Consider the following 23,505-nt stretch of genomic DNA (forward strand, 5'->3'; position numbering starts at 1 on the left):
TTCCGGACTTCGCTCCGGAGCAGCTGCACCGCCGAGTTTGAGGGTAAAAGACCTCAGGCTTATTCTGAGTGTATCATGCTTCATTTATGGTACATATGCTATAATTGTCTGAAAAGGTCACTTAGTCACAGACGCAAATGCCAAACTTTATACATATATATGTTAGAAATATTCCACTCGTTCCTCCACCTAAAGGTAGAAGCTGAAATTTTCCTGAGTCCCGGCTACTGACCAGATGGATGGTCATGCGCCTCGGAAGATGAATACCTGTGATTTTAGTACAGAACACCTCCAACACTTCAAATATAACACAGGTGTAAAATATGGGACCCTTTAAAATACCTGCTGAATACTAAAAGCCTGAAAACAAACTGTATCTGTACCATATAGCGTCCTTATGGTTTCTTATGGTAGTGACCCCATGAATGTGGAATAAAGTGTAATGTTTGTTCCTCTTTGGAAAAACAGTAAAGTCTAAACTTAAAATTTGACCTTGTTATCAAAAATATTAAACAACAGGGGATGAAAAAGCTTTGAAAACAACATCAAAAAACCAGCAGCACTACAGCGTCGCTAAGCTAATGGGATTCCTCTGAGGGAGTTAGCAGCATCTCTGTCTGACTGTCGAGTAAAATCTACAGTGGAATAGTTTCATCTGATATCAAAAATAATCGTATAAATAATGACAGAGCGACTAGATGTATTCAAGGAGGAGCTGACATTGTATCAGAGGTGGTTTTAAACAGAAGGGATGCTCGCCATGTTTCCCGTTTCATCTGCGTTCCACACATTTCCAGCATTGTCCTAATTTCACTGCGATCTACCGGGAGAACGGTCTGCGTCTCCACAGAGACAGAAAACAAACACAAAGTTGGAGAAGACCGACAATAGCTGCTCCGAGGAGAATCCACTGGGGCCGCCGCCGCCCTCCCCCCTCCCCCCTCCCGCTTCACTTCATCCTCGAGAGCCCATCAACTATGATAAATAGCCAGCAGGAGGGAGAGGACGGAGGCACAGAAACACCCACACAGATCAGACGTTCAGCGGAGAACCACGATGATGCGGGACGAGCCGGGTAGAAACAAACAAGGGAGGAAACAAATTGCTGGCAGACTGTGGTCTCATCTATGTTGCATCTTTTTTCCTTTATTCGTTCACTCCCTGAGAGTCAGTGAGCCCACCCCGCCCCCGCCCCCACCCCCACCCGCACAATCCATTTTATTTATGCTTTATTGCAGCAGCCTGTCAGCTCAGCGGGGGCCTGTGGCTGCGGGACATGGACGTGTTGTTATAGCGAGATCGCCCCGCCGTTTGTCTTTCAATTAGCCGAACATGGTGCGGAGCACTGGACCTCCCACCCAGAGGTAAATCACCCAGTAGCAGCCAGAGCTCTGGTCCTCCGACGGCCAGTCAAAGAAGAACATATGGGCTCTGTAATGACAGGGACCGTGAAGACTCCCCCAGCAGCTGATGCTCACGTCTTTACTGCAGCCCAACACTGAATTCTGCTTTTAAAGACTCTACCCTCCATCCTCTACCCTCCATCCTCTACCCTCCATCCTCCATCCTCCATCCTCTACCCTCCATCCTCCACCCTCCATCCTCCACCCTCCATCCTCCACCCTCCATCCTCTGTCCTCCATCCTCTACCCTCCATCCTCTACCCTCCATCCTCTACCCTCCATCCTCTACCCTCCATCCTCCATCCTCCATCCTCTACCCTCCATCCTCTACCCTCCATCCTCCACCCTCCATCCTCCACCCTCCATCCTCCACCCTCCATCCTCCACCCTCCATCCTCCGTCCTCCATCCTCTACCCTCCATCCTCCATCCTCCACCCTCCATCCTCTACCCTCCATCCTCCACCCTCCATCCTCTACCCTCCATCCTCTACCCTCCATCCTCTACCCTCCATCCTCTACCCTCCATCCTCCATCCTCTACCTTCCATCCTCCATCCTCTACCCTCCATCCTCTACCCTCCATCCTCTACCCTCCATCCTCTACCCTCCATCCTTTACCCTCCATCCTCTACCCTCCATCCTTTACCCTATCCACTCCTCATGTAATGGACGGTTAAATATTTGGCATCATTTCTATTTTAGGGCTGATAACAAGAGAACAGAAATGTCAGAAAATCAGTCCAGCACTGTGGTCTGCAGCAAGATGCTTCTACAGCAACCAGTCTCTCTCTCTCTCACACACACACACACACACACACACACACACACACACACACACACATTAGATGACCCCTCAATGCCTCACCAGCCCACTATGTTAGACAATTTAGAAAAAGTCCCCTAAACGCCTCACATGCAGACTGTTGGTCGATGCTAGCTACCTGTCGATGTTTCACATTGACGCCCACCAGGAAGGGGAGGGATCACACCCTTTGAACCAATAGAAGGCTTTTAATTTGAAACAGACCTTTTCTATGTCAGGATAAAGTACAGAAGAAACTTCAAACTGTATTTTGTATGAACTGTTGGTTCGTGCTCCCCAGTGCACGAATCTTTTCCACATTAAACACTGTCAGTTCTCATCATCAGTATGTTTCTTAGTCCAGAACTTTGACCTCGTGGGTTAGGGTTCAGGTTTGGATGTAAAGGTGTTGATCTGCAGCCTTCATACATCAAACAGATGTTCATCATAGTTACTGCGACTTTGTGCAAACAAAGGCGAAGCGGCGCCACTAAAAAATACACTTCAGGGTTAATGCAGGTTGTATTACAGCAGGTTCGTACATATGCATGTAAAATGTGGGATGTGGCAAAGGAAATGAAATGTAAATTTGTATAAATGGCCACTGAAACTAATTTATACTTGCTGCTGATTGAGAGAAAATTGGGTCTGCGAGGGAGAGGGGGAGGCAGAGAGAGAGAGAGATTAGAAAATTTTGGTCTCTTATTACCAACATTTCATTAATAACTGTATTACAAAGAGAAGCACTTCAGCTCAGCAGGGTGGAGAGTGCTGCGGCAAATTAAAAGCTGCTAAAAAGTCATTTTCCAGGAGCTCTCTATTCACAACCAGCACAAGACAAAGGACCAGCTATGCAATAAGAGCGTAACTGTGTTATCGGGATAATGTGTCCTGACCTTCCTCCTGCTGGAGCGTGATGTCTGCTGTTTGGTGCCGAGCAGGAAGTGTACAGTGGGTTTCTGTTAGAGCTTTTCAAAAACAGCTTCCTGCTGTGGCACAAAACGACGCTACAAGAGCAGTGAGAGTGAACCACGACAACCAGGTAGCAGGTCGGACGATGAACAGTAGTAGTAGAAACGTAGTCCCGTGACACGGAAGTGAATCTATAGAAATAGCATTAATTGCCTGCATGTGAGGTGTTCAGGGAACATCCGTAAATCTTATGTTTAACAGTGGGTATGTGAGGGGTTTAGGGGAACATCTAATCAAACAAACTGCCTGAACTTACACTAAGTGAAAACACCTCTGGAGAAAAACAACCCTGATGATGTCAGATGTGATGATGGAGACCATGAGATGCAGTTGAAAGCTCTGGGGAAAAAAAGAAAAAAGGAGCTATTAAGTGGACCTTGAGTTGTTTCGTAGAACTGGATGTGCGGCATGTGAAAGTCATTTACTGCGGCAAGGAGGTGAAAAACAAAAAGTGTTGATTTGCATTATGGGAAATGTAGGAGCTTGACCCCCAAAATAAGGACAAAAAGTCGGGATGTTTTCGTCTCTGCTGCTTCAGTTCATCGCTGAGTCCTTTAACTTTATGGAGGTGCGACACTGAATCACTGACGTCGCCCATTAATCAACCTCCTGGTGTTGTTGTACGATAAACACACAGCTGTGTCACTCCAGGCTGCACTTTGCTTTTTATTCCCAATTGAAAATGCAGTCAAGGAATCTGTTTCTCTGGATATACACATGCACATTTAGCTTTTCTACAGGCTCAAAAGGATTTAAATCTTAACAATGCTGTTGCAAACATCTCCTGGACTCAGTCCCAGTGTTTTAAATCAGGCTGCGAAGCTTAAGTTTACTGTACTGAGTCCAGACGGCCCTGCAGATGCTCTGTTTTATATTCCCTTTGCTAACAGAGACAAATGGTCTATTAGCAGTGTTGCATTTTACATGGACTGATGAAAAATAGAAACATCTTTCTCCATGTCCAGACATCAATAAAGGAACTGACAGGGGATTCATTCACGCCTCGCTCATCGAAGCTCATTGAAAATAATTGGGCGTGACAGGCTTGTACAAGACAGGACACTGTGGGTGGGAAATATCCTTCAGTGATGAGATTCAATTTCACACAATGTCACAACCTCTGCCGTGTCGGACGGAGCTGGGCTTTTGAAATGTGGAGTCTATTTACTGTACAGTCAACTCTGGGCGGCGAATAGCTGCGCGGGATTTTAAGTATTATAAGAAACCATCAGGATCACATGGGCGAGAGGTGCAACATCAGATCCCGAGGCAGGAGACATTCAGTGGTTTTTTAAAGGGAACAATGAAATACATCATCGCTCCGAGAGATTCGTCATCATTTTGGTGCCGCGACAGCTCGTCTGAATCAGAGTGGGAACGGAAGGACAATGATGATGAGGATGAATTTCATCCAAAATAATGAGATTATGAAGCATGAAGGGCCTGTGGTGTGAACTGAACCGTCTCTACCTACACTGGCTTCAGAAAGTCTTCAGACCCCCTTTCACTTGTCTCTACGCTTTATTGCATCGTAGATTTAAAAGTAAATGGATAAAAGCGCCATTTTCATCCACCAGTCTGAACTCGATCACCTGTGATGACAATCTGAAAACAAGCTTTTGGAAACTTTTTACAAATGTATTAAATATGCAGAGAGGTCTTTGAAGAAAAGAAAACCTGCTCCAGAGTCTTTAATAAGTTTGCAATAATTTCGAAAAAAAACCAAAACATGTTGAATGTATATTTATGGGAAAAATATCAATTTAAACACCAGCTGGTTTCTATGGAAATCACACACTTCGTCGTCGTCATTCCTTTGACACAGCAGATGCTAAAACAGCCTATAAATAACAGCAGCTTCATGACTGGTGTCACCTCTCGTCTTACTGTTCCCCACCAGAGAATTAAACATCAGTTTCAATTTCAAAATGTTCCTTGATGACATTTGAAGCTACTTCTTCTCTAACAGAAGTTTGTCTGCTGAGGTCAAAGCAATAAAAACACTGCAGAAGTTTTAAAGTCTTAAAACTCATTCTTTTGGTTTTCTGGCCTCAAAACTGTCATCAGCACAGATACTGTCAGAGACTAGCTGGTCAAGAACGTGGAAAATATATAAAGAGGAGTTGGTGGAGACCAAACTTTAGCGAAAAGGAGAGCGAATATTGGATTGATATTCATCAGGCGGCTAGAAGCTCAACTCCAAACGAACACTAACGCTGCTGCGTCTGACCGACGTGTAAATACAGCCCACAGGTCGTCTGTGCAGCACGTCATTATGAACCATAGTTACGTTTTGTTGCTAGGCGACATCTTGCGATCGCAGTAGTTAGTGTCGGTGACGCAGTACAAAGAGAGACAGAGTCCACGTCAGGAGGAGGTTGTGGTGGATGGTCGATTCCCACGTGTAACCAGCAGTTTATGTCCTTTCTATTATCTATGACTAGTTAACCACGTTGTTATTATTGTAACCATGACAACGAAGATCATATAATGTTGAGGAAGCACTTATTTTAAGCCGAATCTCGATCTTTTTTTGATCAGAGGGTTGTTCAGGCTGGAGGAGCTGTTGAAATACGGTAGTTGCTCGTTTAAAGTTCAGCATAACGGGATTATGTGTCAGCGTGCTGTGGTTTCCACGCGCACCAAATATAAAAAGAGAAGAATGAAGGCAGCTTTAAAGAAGCGTCCTGATCATTCCTCAGTTATTAATCTGAATGTTTTAGCGTGGGCTGAAAGTACGAGTTACAACATCCACAGGAGAGAGAGGTTGTGCAAAGTGCACTTGCAGAAGATCATCAACCTTATTACGGAATAAGTCACGGGCCATTAACAGTGCATCACCCCTGCACATGTTGTAGATACAAAAGAGCTCAGTCGAGTGAAAGTAAAGGCTGGAACAAAAAGCCTGAATTTTGTAGAGTGACACAAACGCTTGTGTTTTCTTCCCTCAGCAGCTGAACACTGTGTAATTGTCACTGAGGAGATCACCCCGTGTCTTTTTTATGCTTGACAGACTCAATTGAACGGCCGCCTATTTGTGTGTGCTGTGATTCATGCTAATTTCTGATATGGCAGTAATTTAATGCAGGAAGCCAAAAAACAAAACAAAAAAAAAACTATTTGACTTCCCCCATAATTAATTAATGGAAGAATCCTGTTGCAATTACATCTTCATAATGACTAAAAGAATATTAGATACATGCCCTTTCAAATTAATTTGTCAGCATGTCAATGGTTTATAATTATCTAAGGAACAGAATGAGCCGGCCCATCCACCGCTCAACATTTAGCTCAATATCCCGGCACCGCTGTGGAAATGCAGGAGTCAGAAGGAGGATTACAATCATTGTTTTCAATCAAGTGATGAGATGAAGCATGAAGCTCTTAAATTCACTTTACATCATCTACATCAGTTGTTTTGTGTTCTCATTAAGGCTCTCAGGGGGAAGGGGGGGTCGAAACTGAGATATTGACACCAGTAATTTAAAAAAATCAAGCAGCCAATCGCTGCTACTCCGGAGTCAACGCGTTCCCAACAGGGTCCTTTTATAGTATTAAACACACGGCTCAGGTTGTAGAACGATTGTGGTCGTGGCTAAAAGAAACAACGCTGACCCTCTGTTTGAAATTTAAAACAAACACCAGTCTCACAAGTTAAAAGTTGAAACGCTTTTTCGACCCATCCATCCACCCGACTTCCTCCCTACGTCGACTTTGGGGCGTAATAACTTCCTCCTTCGCTCACGTCATTATTACTACAGCCTCTGACACTTGAACGTGAACGTGTGATTCTGGGACTCGACCACAAGAGGTCGCTAACACTAACAAACTGAACAACAATTTATTTTAATGGAGGGAAATTTCACTTTTGGAAAAATAGAAAAACTAACTTCTCTGGGTCTCTCACTTAAATTATACTTTGAGATTTATTATGGCTGCCTTCACACAAGCTGTGCAGTGGCTTCCTGATAAGAAGAATATTGGCTGGGGATGTGGTTAGGATCTCCGGGAGGATGTTGTATGCGTGTCAGTAGTAACATATTGCATGTTCAACCACGAATACAATCAAATATCTGTGGCACTTGTCTGTCATTCTCCTCCTCCGCCGCCGCCGCCGTCGCCGCTGCCGCCATCGCCGCCACCGCCTGGCCCCTGCTTTCCCTTTTATTGCCTGGGAACAATAAGTGGCACCAGCAACTCAACATGATGAATCCTATCTCACCCAACACATGCGCTCCTTTACCGCTCAAGCTATTGCAATCCACTGTATTGATCAATCACCTTTGTTTCAGCATTTCAGACAAAGAGCCAGGCAGGGGAAGGCAGCTGCTTCGGGAGGGATTTGAATGGTGAAGCAATAAATGGAGAATTTCCGTGGCGGTTTACATCCGTGGACGGTCTTAGCTCGAGCTGCCGCAGCTTTAACTTGCCTGCGGTCTAACCGATGGGTCAGTGCAAAGGCACATATCAAGGAAGAGGAGCCGAACAGATTACTGCTTTTAAAGCTTCTCTTTAAGCTGTAAAACCAATCCAAACTATCCTTTATAATTATGTCTCGGGAGTTTTTGAAACTTCCCAAGAGCACTGTGAGTACTGGGCTGTAAGTCTCTGTAACTTCAGCAGGGTTGGGGATAGTTTCTGTATATGGGCCACATGCGGTGTGTGTGTGTGTGTGTGTGTGTGTCATTTATAGACCTTTTTTTTTGCTGATCCGGCAAGAGGCTCCTGCAGGGACATTCAGAGGACAGTGTCCCAGAGGAGAGGAGCGAATAAACCAATATGCAAAAGAATAACGACACAAAATACGAACAAGCAGCATCACCACACTCATCAATACATCTGCCAGTGCTGTCCTTCTGTTAAAGGTGTCATTAATGGACGTTATCACAATCTTTCAGACTGAACATTTCATGTATCTACGCTGATGGTCATTTACTTCCTGCTGAACGATTACAGCCTGATTGATTTTTTTTTTTTAAATGGACACTGCATCAGGAATATTTACAATTAATTCAGGGCTTCAGCTAAAAGATCAAATACTGAGCATTACCTGAGATGAATTGGGAGATGCTTTATTTTGTTTCAATCTCGAGGCGGACGGGGTTTGGGGTTTGGTCAACACGTCTCGTTAATCAAAACGGACAATGTGCGCTTTGAAGCCAGATTCAGAGCAGCACTACCTGGACGTGTTTGACACAGTAATTGAGGTCTGCGATCGCCCTGAGATCTTCCTGGACTGATGTTATGACGTGAATCCCACTGAGATAATTTCAGGTATCTAAACAAGTGTGTTCTCTGGGTGTGTTTGCTTTATATAAGCTACCCAAATACAAAGTACTGTGTGTGATTTCTACTTTGACAGTTGATGACAGCTTTCCATTTGTTGTGTCGCTTCCACTCTATCCTAAATGTGTGCTTTGTGAGTCAGTTGACACTGATGCTATTAAAACCTGTTCTGAAAAAGTACGAACTGCGACTCGACCAAATTTCACGCCAATGAAATGAAGCCCAACAAAGCCACATCCATTCGAGTCGTACCAGGTGGACTCTCCATTTTGCCATTTGAAGAGCAAAGTGCGCCAAAGAGCTTTTCTGCATCAATCTGAGTGTAAAATACATTGATTTCCATTAGGAGCGGCTCTCTGCAAATAAAACATCACATCACATATTTAACTTCAGCCACAAAATAAAGTATTTTCATTGTAAAACAACCACAGAAACAGGCCACTTCAGCACTGATGCCAGGGGCCTAACATGTGACCACCCGTTGGAAATGTCTCACGCTGAGCTCCCACATGGTTTTAGGTTAATTTGGGTTTTTACTCTTGATAATATGAAGGCTGCCATCATGAATAAATATTTACAATGTTATCCAGTTCTTCAGAAATTTGTTTTTTCAGCGTTCTCAATCATTGTTTTCACAAGAAATATTTTTACTGCCATTTAATGTCCTGGTGTTAAACCATGTTAAAAGGAGTCTGGTATTAAAATGTTCATGATTCAGGATTTTTTAGCTGAAGCTTCTGTTTTGCTGCTTATTCACAAAACCATTTAACGGCTCAGGAGTCTTTTGCATTCACAGTCACACACTTGCATTTGAAAGCGGTCTCGTTTTTTTTTTTTATGTGTGTGGTATACACAGCATTCAGGACCTGCAGTCACATACTCTGTAATAATAAAGTCCTGTTGCTCCGTCCCACACAGTTGATCCTGCTGAGCCTCCTCACCAATTACATGGCTCTGAGCCTGGAGCCTCCCGCTCGCACTTCACAGAGGTTCTGACTTTAAACAATGTGCCTGTCTGTTCTGGGAAATGCCAAACCTCATCTATCTGTGCTACCTGATGTCCTTTTCAAACCAAACTCAAACACCTGAAAGAGTTCTTTGTTCTGCAAGTCCTGCAGAGAAGAACCGTGAGTTCAGCATTGGATCTATACGGGAGAGGAGGGTGTACTTGCCGAGTGAATCTATATATTTTTCATCACGGTCTGTTTTGTGGTTTGTTTGGTCGTGGTGGGAGCAGGCCGAGCAAAGTAGTCCAGACCTCCCTCTCCCCAGCAACGCTCGCCAGTTCCTCCTCAGAGACCCCAGAGACCACGCCCATCAGGAGTGAAATGTTAAAGTGAGGATTCAGGCCTGAACCGTTCTATCTCTGAGACACAGATGTCTCCATATGTGATTATAAGAAACACTTGACGCCAATTACAAACAAGCATTTTCCTTGACCGCTAAATCTAAATCTAACACCATGCTTTGCACCTGAGCCACTGCAGCCTACGCTTCAACACCAGTCAATTAAATAAGTTGTTCTTTCTGAAAGTCAGAAAAATGTCAAAGTGGAGTGTGTTTCAGACTTACATTGGTATCTGAGCAGGACCGATCCAGCCTGAGACCTCGGGCTGTGGAAGCGGATGGAGATCTGGTTGCTGTGGCTTCGTACCACCAGCCCCCTCATCAGGATGGACTCGTTGGCCAGCATGGTGTTCTCCCCGTGGCCCACATCTTCAAACACCACCTTGTCGCCCTCAGATAGATTCACATTCATCACCTGACAGGAAACAAAGTAAAGGTTCGATCATTTATCCATCATATAAAAAGAAAAAACACAACAACAAAAGATCCAATTTTTCTGAAAGCCCCGAAACAGTTGATAAAGTCACTGATCAATATCTTTGCTGATTATTTTCACTTCTGATTTGAAGTCATTGATAGTTCTGTTGTTGCTCCACCATGTGCAGGATTTGGCGAGCTATTAGATGCTGAGGAAGGCTGTTAGACATGATTAAAATCATGGGGAGAGGGAATAAAAATATGTCTAGACACTGTGTAAATTTATTGGCCCATGAATTAAATAGTTTGATTCTGATTCACTAAGGCTTCTGCAAGGGATTAACCAAAAGTGACCACATCAGAGAGTCATGTTGTTTACAAATCACATAAAATGAGTAGAAAGCTGCCACAGACATGCATATGTAAATCATATGTAAATTTTGACTATTTACATAATATGAATTTGCAGTCAGGGCCATTCACATCAAAAATGCACCCGACTCGCTAACACTTAGCAGCAGCAGTTCCCCACATTACTCGGGATAATTTAAAAGCGGCGTAAAGGCTTTGCACAGACTTTATCCATTCAGAGTGGCAGCCATTACTGTCGCCGACCGTGCGCCGTCATCAGCCGGTGACACAGCAAAGAGAGAGTTTTCCAATTTCAGATCAGATAATGAAATGCTCCTCTTAAGAAAAGAGCTTCGGGGCACAGGAGTGCCAGCCGTCATGGATTAATTTTACATCTGAAGCTGTTTGCACTTACAACTTGTGATGAAGGACTTAGTAGTCGCACAGTTCAAGGGCTTGTTTGTACTTAAACTTGCATGGATTTTTTTTTTTTTAGTGGGAAAAAAAGAGAAAAATAAGCACTCAGGTAAAGTGGAGAATTTTGACCTGAGAGACTCGGTAGGTGACTGTGACCTCTGTGTTTCCTGCCCCGTCTGTGACATGTGTATTTTATCATTAACACATCAGCGTGTATCATCAGAGCCGGTGTGTGAAGTCTGCTATGCACGACACTTTGACACAAATCACAAGTAAGAAATATGGAAAAAGCCAAAAGGATGATGTGGAGCTCAGTGATTACACAGCAGATAGTCCCGATAATTGTCAGCTTGTCTTCTTCACTGACAGCACATCTGCCCAGAAATGTTGCTTTTATCAGCTTTTATCACAGCAGGCGTGTCTTCATTCAGGCGTTAAAAGGAAGGAGGCGTCTTGTCTTCACATGGTCCTCCACAGATCATATCAATGGCGTCCTATCTCACCGAGCCAGGAGATTAATCCACGGCTGAGCCTCCACTGACATTACATTATGTGAATATCCAAACCAGAAAGTCAGACTGGGATGAATATAGAAGTGTTAAAAGTAGAATTAAAGGTCCCATACTGTCTAAAGGTCTGTGTCCATGTGTAGTGTGATTATAGATCAGCTCTAGCTTCTATATTAATACTGTGAAAGTATCAAAGCCTCAGTCCACAGAGAAATGCACACAGCCTGTATTCAGAAACTGAGCCTTAAAACCAGCCGTCAGGACTTCTGGAACTTTGTGATGTCACAACAAAGCAGTCACCAAGCCCCGCCCACCTGGACCCACCATCCAAACCTTGCAGGATTTGGTTTCTCTGAGTGTTTTTAACTGAAATCTGCTATATTTTCATTAGATCACTCAGAAAACAGTCAGCCAATCAGAAGAGAGGCTCAGAGCCTCCTCTCTTCTGATTGGCTCATCGACCTGTTGTTACTAGAGCTCCAGAGAGAAGCCTGAGAGAGGAGATGTAAAACTACACTGAGATGGTTTAGCTTGAAAACTCCTGATTCAGTCACAACTACCAGACAGCAGTGAATGCAACATGGATAGCTAACAAAGCTAACACCATCAATTTGTTTAATCACTTGGAAAATTGCTGAATATGAAGAATTCAAGGCTGAAAAAAAATAGAGAGAGAGGCCGAGGTAATCGAGGTAAAAGTTTGAAATACTCATCATGTTGATTTGAAGGCTTTTCCTCCAGCACTAAGACTTCATGTAAAATACTGTCTGTGTGTTACATTTAATTAATAGTATTCACGACAGCTACAACAGCTGGTGTCAAAACTGTTATTTCAGGAATCAAAAGAAGTCGTTATTTTACAAAACAGTGGAAGAGCTGATGTCTGCACAGAACCAGGGATGTGTTATTCTGAGGAGAGAGCTGAGTCTGACAGGGAAGCTTTTACCAGTCAGTCTACATTAATGTTGTTTCATGAGTTTTGGTTCAAGACTGATTGAGTGAAATTGTGCAGAGAAGCTTCCACAAACAATTTCTCCTGCAGGATCTGGAGTCAGAGACGATGAAGATATTCAGTCGACCAGGGAAGATGATTCAACCTCGATCTGGCCCCTGGCGTATACAAGACGCAAAGTAAGCAGACAGCTCACAGCCACTTTAATATCAGGTATGTTAGCTCATTGATTTATGGGGAATTAATACAGTTTAGTAAGTAAAAGAACGTCCTCTTATCCAAACATCATCCTCAAAAAACTTTAACTACGACATAAAGAAAACTCTGAACCTGTGAAAACTAAGTTGTTGATTTAGGAAGATCAAGATGTCAACTGTGACCACAGCACAGTGACCTTTAGCTGCAGAGGCTGTGTGTGATCTTTAAAGTCCAGATGTGCACACACCTCTGTCTAATAACTTTAGTTTAGTTATAAGAGGAAAAGATCTATTGTCTTCGTCATTGTTCCGTTCAGCTGAATCAGACCGAGACTGATCTGCTGCTGCATTTAAACCAACAACTGACTGTCGATTGCTTCGCCTTATTTGCTTCCTTTCTATAAATGAGATGTGTGAGGGGGGGACGCTCTGCTGATTACAGCTGTTTTAGGTCAGAATCAAAAGTCTTAGATTCAAACTGTCGCTTAGGTCACAGGTGAGAACTGAGCCGAATCCAACCACTGATGAAGACCATTAGTTGGTTGAAAGCACCTTAAAATTGAGATTATTATCTGGAGCTAAATGTATTGTTATTCACATGTAGTCATCCTCACTTCACAAACTGTGAGTCAGGGACTGTGTTACTGTGGGTTTAAAATATAAAATGAGGGAGGAATTGATGTTATCACCCACTTATAAACCACTTACATAACACACTGTACGTACAGTCCATTATTCAATTACAGTGCACTTGTTTAAAGACAAACTTTACTTTCAGCCCACGTACAGTAGGAGCCTGAACGCATCATGACTGACTCACACCGTACTGCGCTGGCTTGTGTATAACAAGTCATAATGTGTTGTTAATGAAGTCGCAGACACCGCATCAGGATAATAGTGAATAGCCGAACAAAGGGCATCACCAAGTAATCACATTATGCCTTCAGCTCAGGGATAATAAAACACTTGAGGGAACATTGGGAGACGTAATCCAATTTGCCCTGGCACCGGTCCAGCCTGTGTATGGCTGTACCTCACAAACATAATCATGTGGGGTGTGTCCCCCCCCCCATCTGGAGGAAAGAGTTATTGCTCTGACAACATAATGGATTGCAATGCACTTTGAAATCTGAATCAGTGCTAGTGGTAGTAAGTTGCTGCTTGAGATATCTGAGCAGAGCTGCGGCGGCGGCAGCGGCGGCAGCGGCGGCGGCAGCGGCGGCGGCGGCGGTGCTGGTTTTTGTTGTGTTGAGATCACAGCGTCATTATTGAACTGATCTCTGCTGACGTGTCTGCCCATACTACACAGTCCTTAACTTGTCTTCTTCTGCATTTGTCAATTCCACTTTCTGCAGTTCATTAGCTTCGCCCCTAAAGCAGAAGCAACCGGGACAAAAGCGTGTGAAACACTCACACACACAAGCTAATTGGCTGTTTTGAGACGCTGAACCAAAGAATATTCTCACGAAGAAGACGAAGAAGAAGAAGAGCAAACAAGAGCACAGCCACATCAGCAGCGCTTTGAGTTAACCGGTAGTGTCAACATGCAAACAGCTGATGTTCAGCAGGTGTAATGTTGAACATATTCACCAGCTTAGTGCGGGGTGTTTGCTGATGAGCACCAAACACAAAGTGCAGCTGAGGCTGATGGGAATTTCATTAGTCTCGCAGGTATTCGCTCAAAAAAACCAAACGGAAATTTCGCCCTGATGATGGCGCTGGATGAAGAGTCATCTCCACAGGGATCAATAATGTTTTCTGTTTGTTGTAGAGATTTTACGCAAAATCAAAAATATCAAGCGGCTGTTGAGAAACCAGCTGCCACTATAAGAAAAGTCGATGCATCGTGTCAACATGATATATCCTGTAGAAATGATGAACGTACAGAACTGGAATCAGCTGCTCGTGGTCGTCTGCCTCCGCCACTCAGACTAGTTTCAGGTTACAGTCCTGTTTATCCAGAGTCGTAGAAAATATTAACCATCTGTATGAAATCGTAATTGCTATGTGACATCTTGACCTTTGACCTCTAAAGTCTAATCAGTTTTTCCGGTCCAGGTGAAGGGATTTCCTCGAAGAGTTCCTGAGACATTGCATTTCCAAGGCCAAAACCGTGTTTTGTGAGGTCACAGTGACCTTGACCTTTGACCTTTGACCACCAAGATCTAACCAATTCATCCTTGAGACGTAGTGAATGTTTGTACCAAATTTGAAGAGGTTCCCTCAAGACGTTGCTGAGATACCGCGTTCACAAGAATGAGACCTACATACGGACGACACAAAAACCACAATGCCTCCTGGGTCCTGACTGTCGCCGGCGTTTAACCAAAACCACCATCTTTCACCGACCTTAACCTTTTGTTGCCTAAACCACAGACGAGACTCTGGATGTGAACCTGGTGCTCCTCCTCAACCACCTCCGTGTGACCGAGTCCTCTTTATTCCATCACGTAACAAACGTATTTATAAACTGAAAAACCTAAATCCTCATTAACAAAAAAAAAAAAAAAAAAAACCCTCCTGTCTCATGCAGCATCGAGAACACTGAGCTCTGTGGTGCAAAGAGAAAAGTCCCTCTGACATCCATTTATTTTATAAAAGCAACAAATGACAGCTGAATAATTCAACTGACACTCCCTCATTAAGTATAAGCTGACAACTGTGGGGGACAGCATGGAGGATGAGAGCAAAACAGGGACAGATGGAACCCTGGGATATGGTGTTGACTAATGGATCAAAGTCTGCATGTGTGTGTGTGTGTGTGTGTGTGTGTGTGTGTGTGTGTGTGTGAGAGATGTGTGAAAACAAACGCAGTGACACAAAGCAAGAGATGGAGAGGAGTGAGGGGGAGATCCAGTGTAATGCAGAATCATGTTGAACGTTGTCGACTGTATTTCTGTGTTATATATTCTCCTGTTCTCCATCGAGACGCTTTGTTGATCTTCTTCTTTGGTGTAAGACAGATAGAGCGCCGGGCCCTGCGGAGAATAAGACGACTGTTTACCTCTAATTGCTCGTCTCCCTCAAAACATCACACCTTCTCCATTCATCGGCAATTACAGCTCCGCAAAACCGCCGAACATGACGCTTAAACGCATCATATATGCAATTAATATCACATATGCAGTATGGTTCATGTGAGTTCAATAAGGAGCTGAGAGCGTGTGTGTGTGTGTGTGTGTGTGTGTGTGTGTGTGTGTGTGTGTGTGTGTGTGTGTGTGTGTGTGTGTGTGTGTGTGTGTGTGTGTCTGCTAATTACCAGCAGTAATTAAGAGGGAGGTGAGTAAATGATGTCGTTGTCGAGGGAGCATCTGTTCCAGCAGGAGAAGTGGGTCGCAGTGGAGAGACAACAGAGACAGACTGTGCCTTTACCACCAGTGCAGGCCACTGATGATGATGATGATGATGATGATGATGATGATGATGATGATGAAAATCCAGGTTGTTCTCTCCTCACTTTGGAAAAATTTAATTTAGGCCACCCTTCAATTACCCCACTAAATTAATAAAGATGGTTGTGATCTCATCATATATAGATAACTGCCTTCGTCAGGATAAGTCTGGTGTTTGTGTGTTTTCCATATTTAGACACACACACACACACACACACACACACACACACACACACACACACACACACACACACACACACAGAAAGGCTCCAGCTGGACGGCATAACCTTCATGCTGTGAGGCCATGGTCCTCACTACCATGCTACTATGACAACAGTTCATGATTGCATGAATAGTTGGTCTGTCTCCGGCCCTGCAGACGACCCTCAAGGATAAGTGTCTTGGTATAGTCAATGGATGGATATACTGTAGTTAGATACAGTATATTAAAGCTCCTCCAGTGTGAAGGTCTGTGTCCATGTGTAGTGTGATTATAGATCAGCTCTAGCTTCTATATTAATACTGTGAAAGTATCAAAGCCTCAGTCCACAGAGAAATGCACACAGCCTGTATTCAGAAACTGAGCCTTAAAACCAGCCGTCAGGACTTCTGGAACTTTGTGATGTCACAACAAAGCAGTCACCAAGCCCCGCCCACCTGGACCCACCATCCAAACCTTTACAGGATTTGGTTTCTCTGAGTGTTTTTACCTGAAATCTGCTGTATTTTTATTAAATCACTCAGACAACAGTCAGCCAATCAGAAGAGAGGCTCAGAGCTCACCATCTTGCTACCACAGCACTAAATGTGTATCAATCTGCTGCTGAAAATATTCCATTTCCTTCTACTACACTGAAATTACTGAGACATTTTTTCTTGTGTATATTTAAGAACCATTTTTCAAAGATTAAGTTGTTGTGAATCTCGGAGCTGAGAGCCTCAGACATATTAAGAAAGTACTGAGGAATGGACTAATATTGTTGATTCTGGTCTTTTGTGGGATTTAACCAATCACAGCAGATTAAACAGGAGTTTAAAGCTGGTTGGTGTTAGTTTTTGTAACAACAGGAATTACTTTATGTTCACAAAAAATAACGTCCGAGCTGAGACTGTGTTGGTGATCTGTTCTAATAGATATTAAGTCAGATCATTTCCAAAACCTGTTATAAGCAGAAATGCTGCGTTCAAATACATGAGACATTTAATATAAAACAACTATTTATGGAGAGAGCAGCAAAACCACTCTGCTGTCCATAATGATTTGATTGGAAACATCTTTTTGATGGTCAATATGGCCGTTAATATTCCATATAGAACAACTATAGTTGTCTTAGCAACATATTTTATAGGTCACACAACATTCGCCTGTTTAATATGCTATTAATTGATTAATTTATTTATTTATATACGTATTTTCCACCTGATATTTTGATATTTTCATGTAACAGACGACCGCACATGATCACAGCTGACGTAAACTCTGACATATACCCCCGCAGTCTCCAGGCCACTTTCCCCCTTTGATTAAATAAAAAAACAAAAAAGCTCTTCTATGAAGCAGCAACTAGCTGACATTAGTGGACTGTGCAGTCCTTTTCAATAATGAATCAACTTTTCAAATGAAGAACCCGGGAATATTTTCATCATTTTCCCGAGAGTGATTGATGCAATAGATTGCACTCGTGTGTTTCAGGTCCTAAAGTGTGGAAATCTCCTCACAGCCTCAGTGTGAGACGCGTTAATGTTTCAGTACAGAGATCTCCGACTGTTGACGTGGCCAACATTCACTAATCCACTTGAACTACTACAGCAGCACCGTACTTTCTCCTAATATTAATTTGTTTCTCGTACGAGCATACATTCCCTGACGCTTCTGATATTAAGCTTCATCATCCTTACTCTACTTAATGTATTAAAATGGTCATAATTTCATTTTTTAAAAGACAGAATCAGCCCACTTTTTAAATAGCTGTTAAAGGCTCGGTCAGCTCCTTACTATGAGTGTTGGGCTCCTACATGAACAGTTTCAGTATCTTTTTTCTTACTGTTATGAAGTGGGCGGGGCTTAGTTATGAAAAGGTGATGTCATGTTCTTCCTATCCTAAATCAGGATTTTAATATTATTAATATTTTGAATCAGATTGTGATGATAATTGGTGGGTGGGTTGTTGTTTGTAAACTTATTTAGGCAGGAAAGTTTAATCTCAAAGAGAATACCTTAAATTTGAAATCAAGTCATCAGGGCTTTGATGTTTATTTTATTACTTTCTATTATTGAAGTTTTATTCTCCTCAAACAGGTTCTCCTTATCACTAACACACACATTTACAGTGCTGGGAACGAGAGGGTTTCCAGACTGAATAGATACTGTAGTTACCTCGGTCAGACACTTTAAGCTTCGGTCATCACACCTCATCAAATATATTATTCTTGTTGTATGAGCTGGCAGAGAGAGCATCATCAGTATTCGCAGTAACCAGACCTAAAAGGCAGAGCTGACTAAAACTAATGACCTTTGTGCATTGTTCCTCTAATAGCTCTACTAGTTTAACAAAATTTTATTTATAAAACATCTGTTCACCACTGAGATCCATCAGCCTCCAGAAAAACTAATGTTGCTGACACAAACACTGTTTTAGGATCTCGTTAGTCATTAAAGTCCATTTCTCTGAGCATCAAAACATCTACTATGGATGTAAGATGTGTTATAGATTACGTCTGACACATCACTCCGTCATGGAACTGTATGTCGATGGGAAACAAGTACTAACCCGACTATCCTCTTATGGCAGTCTAGTCAGTGGTAGGCACCTTGATCTGGACAAAACATTGGGCTGGAAAGCAACAGGCTAAGAAATAGTAAAGCCAAAAATAGATTGACATGCTACATATTTTCCATCCAAGCTAATAACCTGTCTACAAGATGCCTGCAGTGTGCTTTTATTTTACTTTTCAAACGATCAATTTACCTTCTTGCTTATGGAGCCATTTTTAAAGCCAATAAACACACTCTCAGCCCATCACTTATCACATCTGATATCTCTGAAACAGCTGAGCCGATCAACAAACAGAGAAGAGGAAATCATGTAGTTGTCTGGTTGGTGTGAAGCAGCCCGACCTGAGCGCACAGCATTAAATGTAAAAAATTGTAAAACAAAGTTTATATTCTGCTGTATCTCAAATTGTACATAGTGACATCATATCCCACAAAAACAGACAGAATATAGCTTTGTAACCAACCAGTGTGATATATGTAAGAGGTGTGTGTCATCTGCATAGAGTCTAACCGAGGTAAACGCACTGAACAACTGCAGATTTATCAACTTGTTCTGCTGCCTTCAGACGGCTGCAGGGATTTAATGATCTGATTTAAATGCAAATTTAAATGCTTTTACTAGTTGGAGAGTGTGAGTCTTTATATTTTAAGTTTTATTCCATTATTTGCTTCAAAATATTGAGTTTGTCCTTGTTAACAAATTTACCAAAGTGGCAGCGGAGTGACGTCAGAAACAGACCTGGTCCAGTAAGTTGAATGATTTGGCAAAACATCAAATAATAGCATTCCCTCCTTGTGTACTAATGGGGCTGGAGAGCTTTCATGTCGTAGGGTTTTTGTAGCCAGCACACAGGCTGACAGCGCATCAACACAGTCAACCTAAGATGAACATGGCTTTCACTTTGTGCATAAAAGGAAAAGTACAGAAAAAATCTCCAGCTTTCTTTCACAGCCATGTCCTTGAGTCGCCCTGTGGTCTCTGCAAAACAAGCTTCTCTCTCACAAGAGCCTCAGCTACAAACACAAAAGAGAGGAGCTCCAGATTAGCCTTGCTGTTTGAAATGAAATTGAACATTGTGACACAACAACCAGACTAGAAGGGCTCTCTCTCTCTCTCTCTCTCTCTCTCTCTTTCATTCCCCCCCCCCCCCCCAGGACAGCCAGGTAATCATTGTTTCATGGACAGTATGAATGCAGATGGGCAGACGATCATCTGAATACTGAAGGTCGCGCCTGGGAAGTGTGTGAGGTCTGCCTTCACAAAGACGAGAGAAATCTTACCGAGCTGCACGAATAAAGGAGATTTTAAAAAGAAAAAAAAATAATAAATAAATAAAATCAAACCTCCCTCTTACATCTTGATATAATATTTGATATTTTTAGGACACAAATGTCCTTTATGCTACAGTGAACATGAAGCCGGGATAGTAAGAAACTGTATTAATTGTTAAAGTATATTTTGTGATGTTTCAATGTATAATTATCGCCAACCACTTTATTAGGAACACCTGTACACTCGCTTATTCATGCAATTATCCAATCAGCCAATAATGTGGCAGCAGTGTAATGTATAAATTCATACAGATACAGGTCAGGAGCTTCAGTTAATGTTCACGTCAATCATTCAAATAAATTCCGTGAGAGTTCAAACAATTCAGAAAACAATCAAATATCTATATCATTTTTTTAATAAAAACATGTTGCTGTCTCTTTAAAGTTAAACCGGTGGTGACATTCTGAGGTCAGTGTGATTGATGTCTGACAGCGCACCTACTGTACAATTTAATGTCAGTATAACACGGTTAAGTGCTTATATTAACTGCAGAAACAGTATATTTTAAAGATTAGTATATAGAATAAACTGTATTCAGTTAGTGTGTATGTATATGAATAGCGTGCTAGAGTACAGATTAGTATCAAACATGTATTTAACACTGAAACAACTATTCTGAATGAATGAGCAAATGTTGACGTAGCGCAGCTGAACGAGCTGTGGACCGAGAGGATTGAGAAAATAGTAAGATTTAAAGACTCAAGATGAAACTTTGTCATTTGAAGATGGACATTAATCCATAAAAAAACTAACAAAAAACTAAGATAGAAGATGCCACAGTGCTGTTTGATTGTCAAGTGATTACTTACAACAATATGGTGTTAAGCACTTGTGATGGAGACTAAATGAAACCACTACACCAACTGTTGTTTTGCATCATAGATGAAGACGCCACAGACGGACTTTGTCTCTCTTTACACTACGTCATCGCACTTTTCCCTTCGCTCCTGTCATGATTAGAGATGTCGCCTAGCAACAAAATGTAACTACATCACTACATCAGCTATGTCACATATATCATGTGGACCTGGGAACAGGGAAATTAACACAGTAAGAGCATCGTCCAATGGCTGAGAGGTTGTGTGTTGACATTTGGGGGTAAACATGGTTAGAAAAAAAAGCTTCCCCCTCCCTAAATAAGTATTTTAAAGTGCCCTGGAGCAAGGCACTGAAATCACACATGCTCCGGTGGAGTAGCTCATACAGCTCTGTGGATGCACTGAGGAACTAACTGGAAACTTGTTTATTTATTTACATATACTTTATGCATAGAACTGCATCCAATTCAACATCCTCGACTCACCGGCAGGAAAAAAAAAAAATCCTAATTTTCCTAAGCAACAGAACATTCACTCACTTTATGCATCTGCACTTATGTTGTTTTAACATTCACCTCGCCTGCTGCTGTTTCATTACTACCACAATCCCTACACGCCTGTCACAAAATTGGTTTTATCCAATACACCTGAACGAGGGGCTGAAAAAAAAAAAAGAAAAGACGAGTACACGAGCTGAAAAAAACGGAAACATAAAAAAGAAACGATGAGGTGAAGGTGTGAATAAAAAAAAAAACCTTGTAGTGTATGTATGGACACAAACAGGATGGGATTTATATTCTCAGGCCTGTTTGTCATTGGAAGTGGTGCTGAACAGAATAAATTACATAGAGGGAAATAAAATATGTATTTTCCTTCCTGAGAACTGCATGCAGAAATTGGACTCTGGGGTATCCATATTAAGCAGACCTGAGAAACTCGGTGATGGTAATGATAACACCAGGACTGTTCTTGGAGCCATACTGGGGATGATACGCTAAAAGTACAAACAATATTCAAAGTAAATCAAGCACTGATAATTGTCTTCTCAAATAGCTTCTTATGTCTCAGGTGGAATCAGCGTCGTCACACAGAGAGAGGAAGATTACATCCCTGTGTCGACTGTTTCACATCATAATTATAATTACCTTAAAAGTTGGATAACACCTAACAGCACGATACACAAACATTGTCAGGGTTTAGCGAATGAATAAGAAACAAATTAGGGACAAACTGATAATTAATCAGTATTTTATGAGTAACTATGAGAAGACAATAGATAAGAGATAATGATGAGTATTGTAGATATCCAATGTGTTTACGTTTGGAGCCCTGTATTAAAAACCTAATAATTAATTTCCCATTATTTAAAGCTGCACTAATCAATACGTTTCTATGAAGAGATCAAACGAGTGCAGTGTGAAAGTCTTTCAGCTCATTGTCTTGGTTTTTGTCGCCTCACCAGATTCAGTTCGAAACTTACGATACTTTCATGGACCGACCGAATTGGTTTGATACTTTTGAGGATCAATAAACACCTCATCGTTCGATACCTAACTTACATATCAAAGGGGTAAATGAGCCAATCAGCATGCACAATGTTCGGATCGAGATCTAACAACGCAGGTGATTGATGAAAATGGATTTGATGAAATTGGAATCATTAAGAATCAGAATCAAAGTCAATGTATCGATACTGGTCATTTTTAAACAATACCCAGCCTTATATATATATATATATATACATATATATATACACATACACATACTACTGGTGTCAACAAAGATTACTCTACAGTGATAGAGCGGTATCTCCATACATCAGGGATTAAAAGTGGCGGCAACGATCTGGAAAGGCGTTCAGGCGCCTTCGATTAATAAGTTAATGAATCTGAGTCTAAACAGAGACACAGGCAGGAGAGAGGCCACTCCCAGCAGATCATCACACAAAGGCGATGCTCCTTTTAACTCTATTGTTGCAGAAGAGGCGACGTCCTGCTGATCCAGGAGCAGCTCCACATTAAGAATTCATGAGGTTGTTTTTTAAAGATCAGCTCCAGGTGTGATTAAAAGAAAGAGCAGAGGAGCAGAACCGCTTGTTGACCGGAGGAGAAATGCACCGATAATGTTATTTTATATTTTCTGTGACGTCTTTGAATCTGTTCCAAGTCCTCTCAGTTAATTCCTAAACGGCACTTGAGCCCTTATAGAGAAACTTTCCTTTGTTACGCGGTTTTACCCATTCTGCTCTTTGTCTCCGTGTTTCTCTGAGGTTAGCAGAGCTGCCATATCTTTCCCGCTGTGTCAATAAAATGTTAACACAAGGCGAGTTCTAATCGATCCGACAAGCGGCAGCAGAAAAGAGCCTGCAGGTGGCTTTATTAACACGGTCCCAACTTCTGCCTGCTGCAATCCACTCCTCAAACTCTGCCTCTCTTTTATTCCATTAAGTATTACCTTTTCCTCGTGGCATTAATGATCATTCAGTTCAGAATATTTTCAGTTTGTATTTTTATGTATGAAGGATTCAACAGGA

General features: G+C 42.1%; 1 protein-coding gene across 1 annotated transcript in view; it reads right to left on the minus strand.

The window, feature by feature from the left end:
• The window catches only part of sez6b (seizure related 6 homolog b), a 141,005-nt gene that overhangs the window by 36,500 nt on the left and 81,000 nt on the right, over positions 1–23,505 (minus strand). The window contains exon 4 of the mRNA XM_056374528.1: positions 10,036–10,225. Coding sequence (XP_056230503.1) covers positions 10,036–10,225 — 190 coding nt within the window. The remainder of the gene's footprint in view (positions 1–10,035; positions 10,226–23,505) is intronic.

Source organism: Seriola aureovittata, chromosome 4, assembly GCF_021018895.1.
Source record: "Seriola aureovittata isolate HTS-2021-v1 ecotype China chromosome 4, ASM2101889v1, whole genome shotgun sequence".
Classification (NCBI taxonomy): Eukaryota; Metazoa; Chordata; class Actinopteri; order Carangiformes; family Carangidae; genus Seriola; species Seriola aureovittata.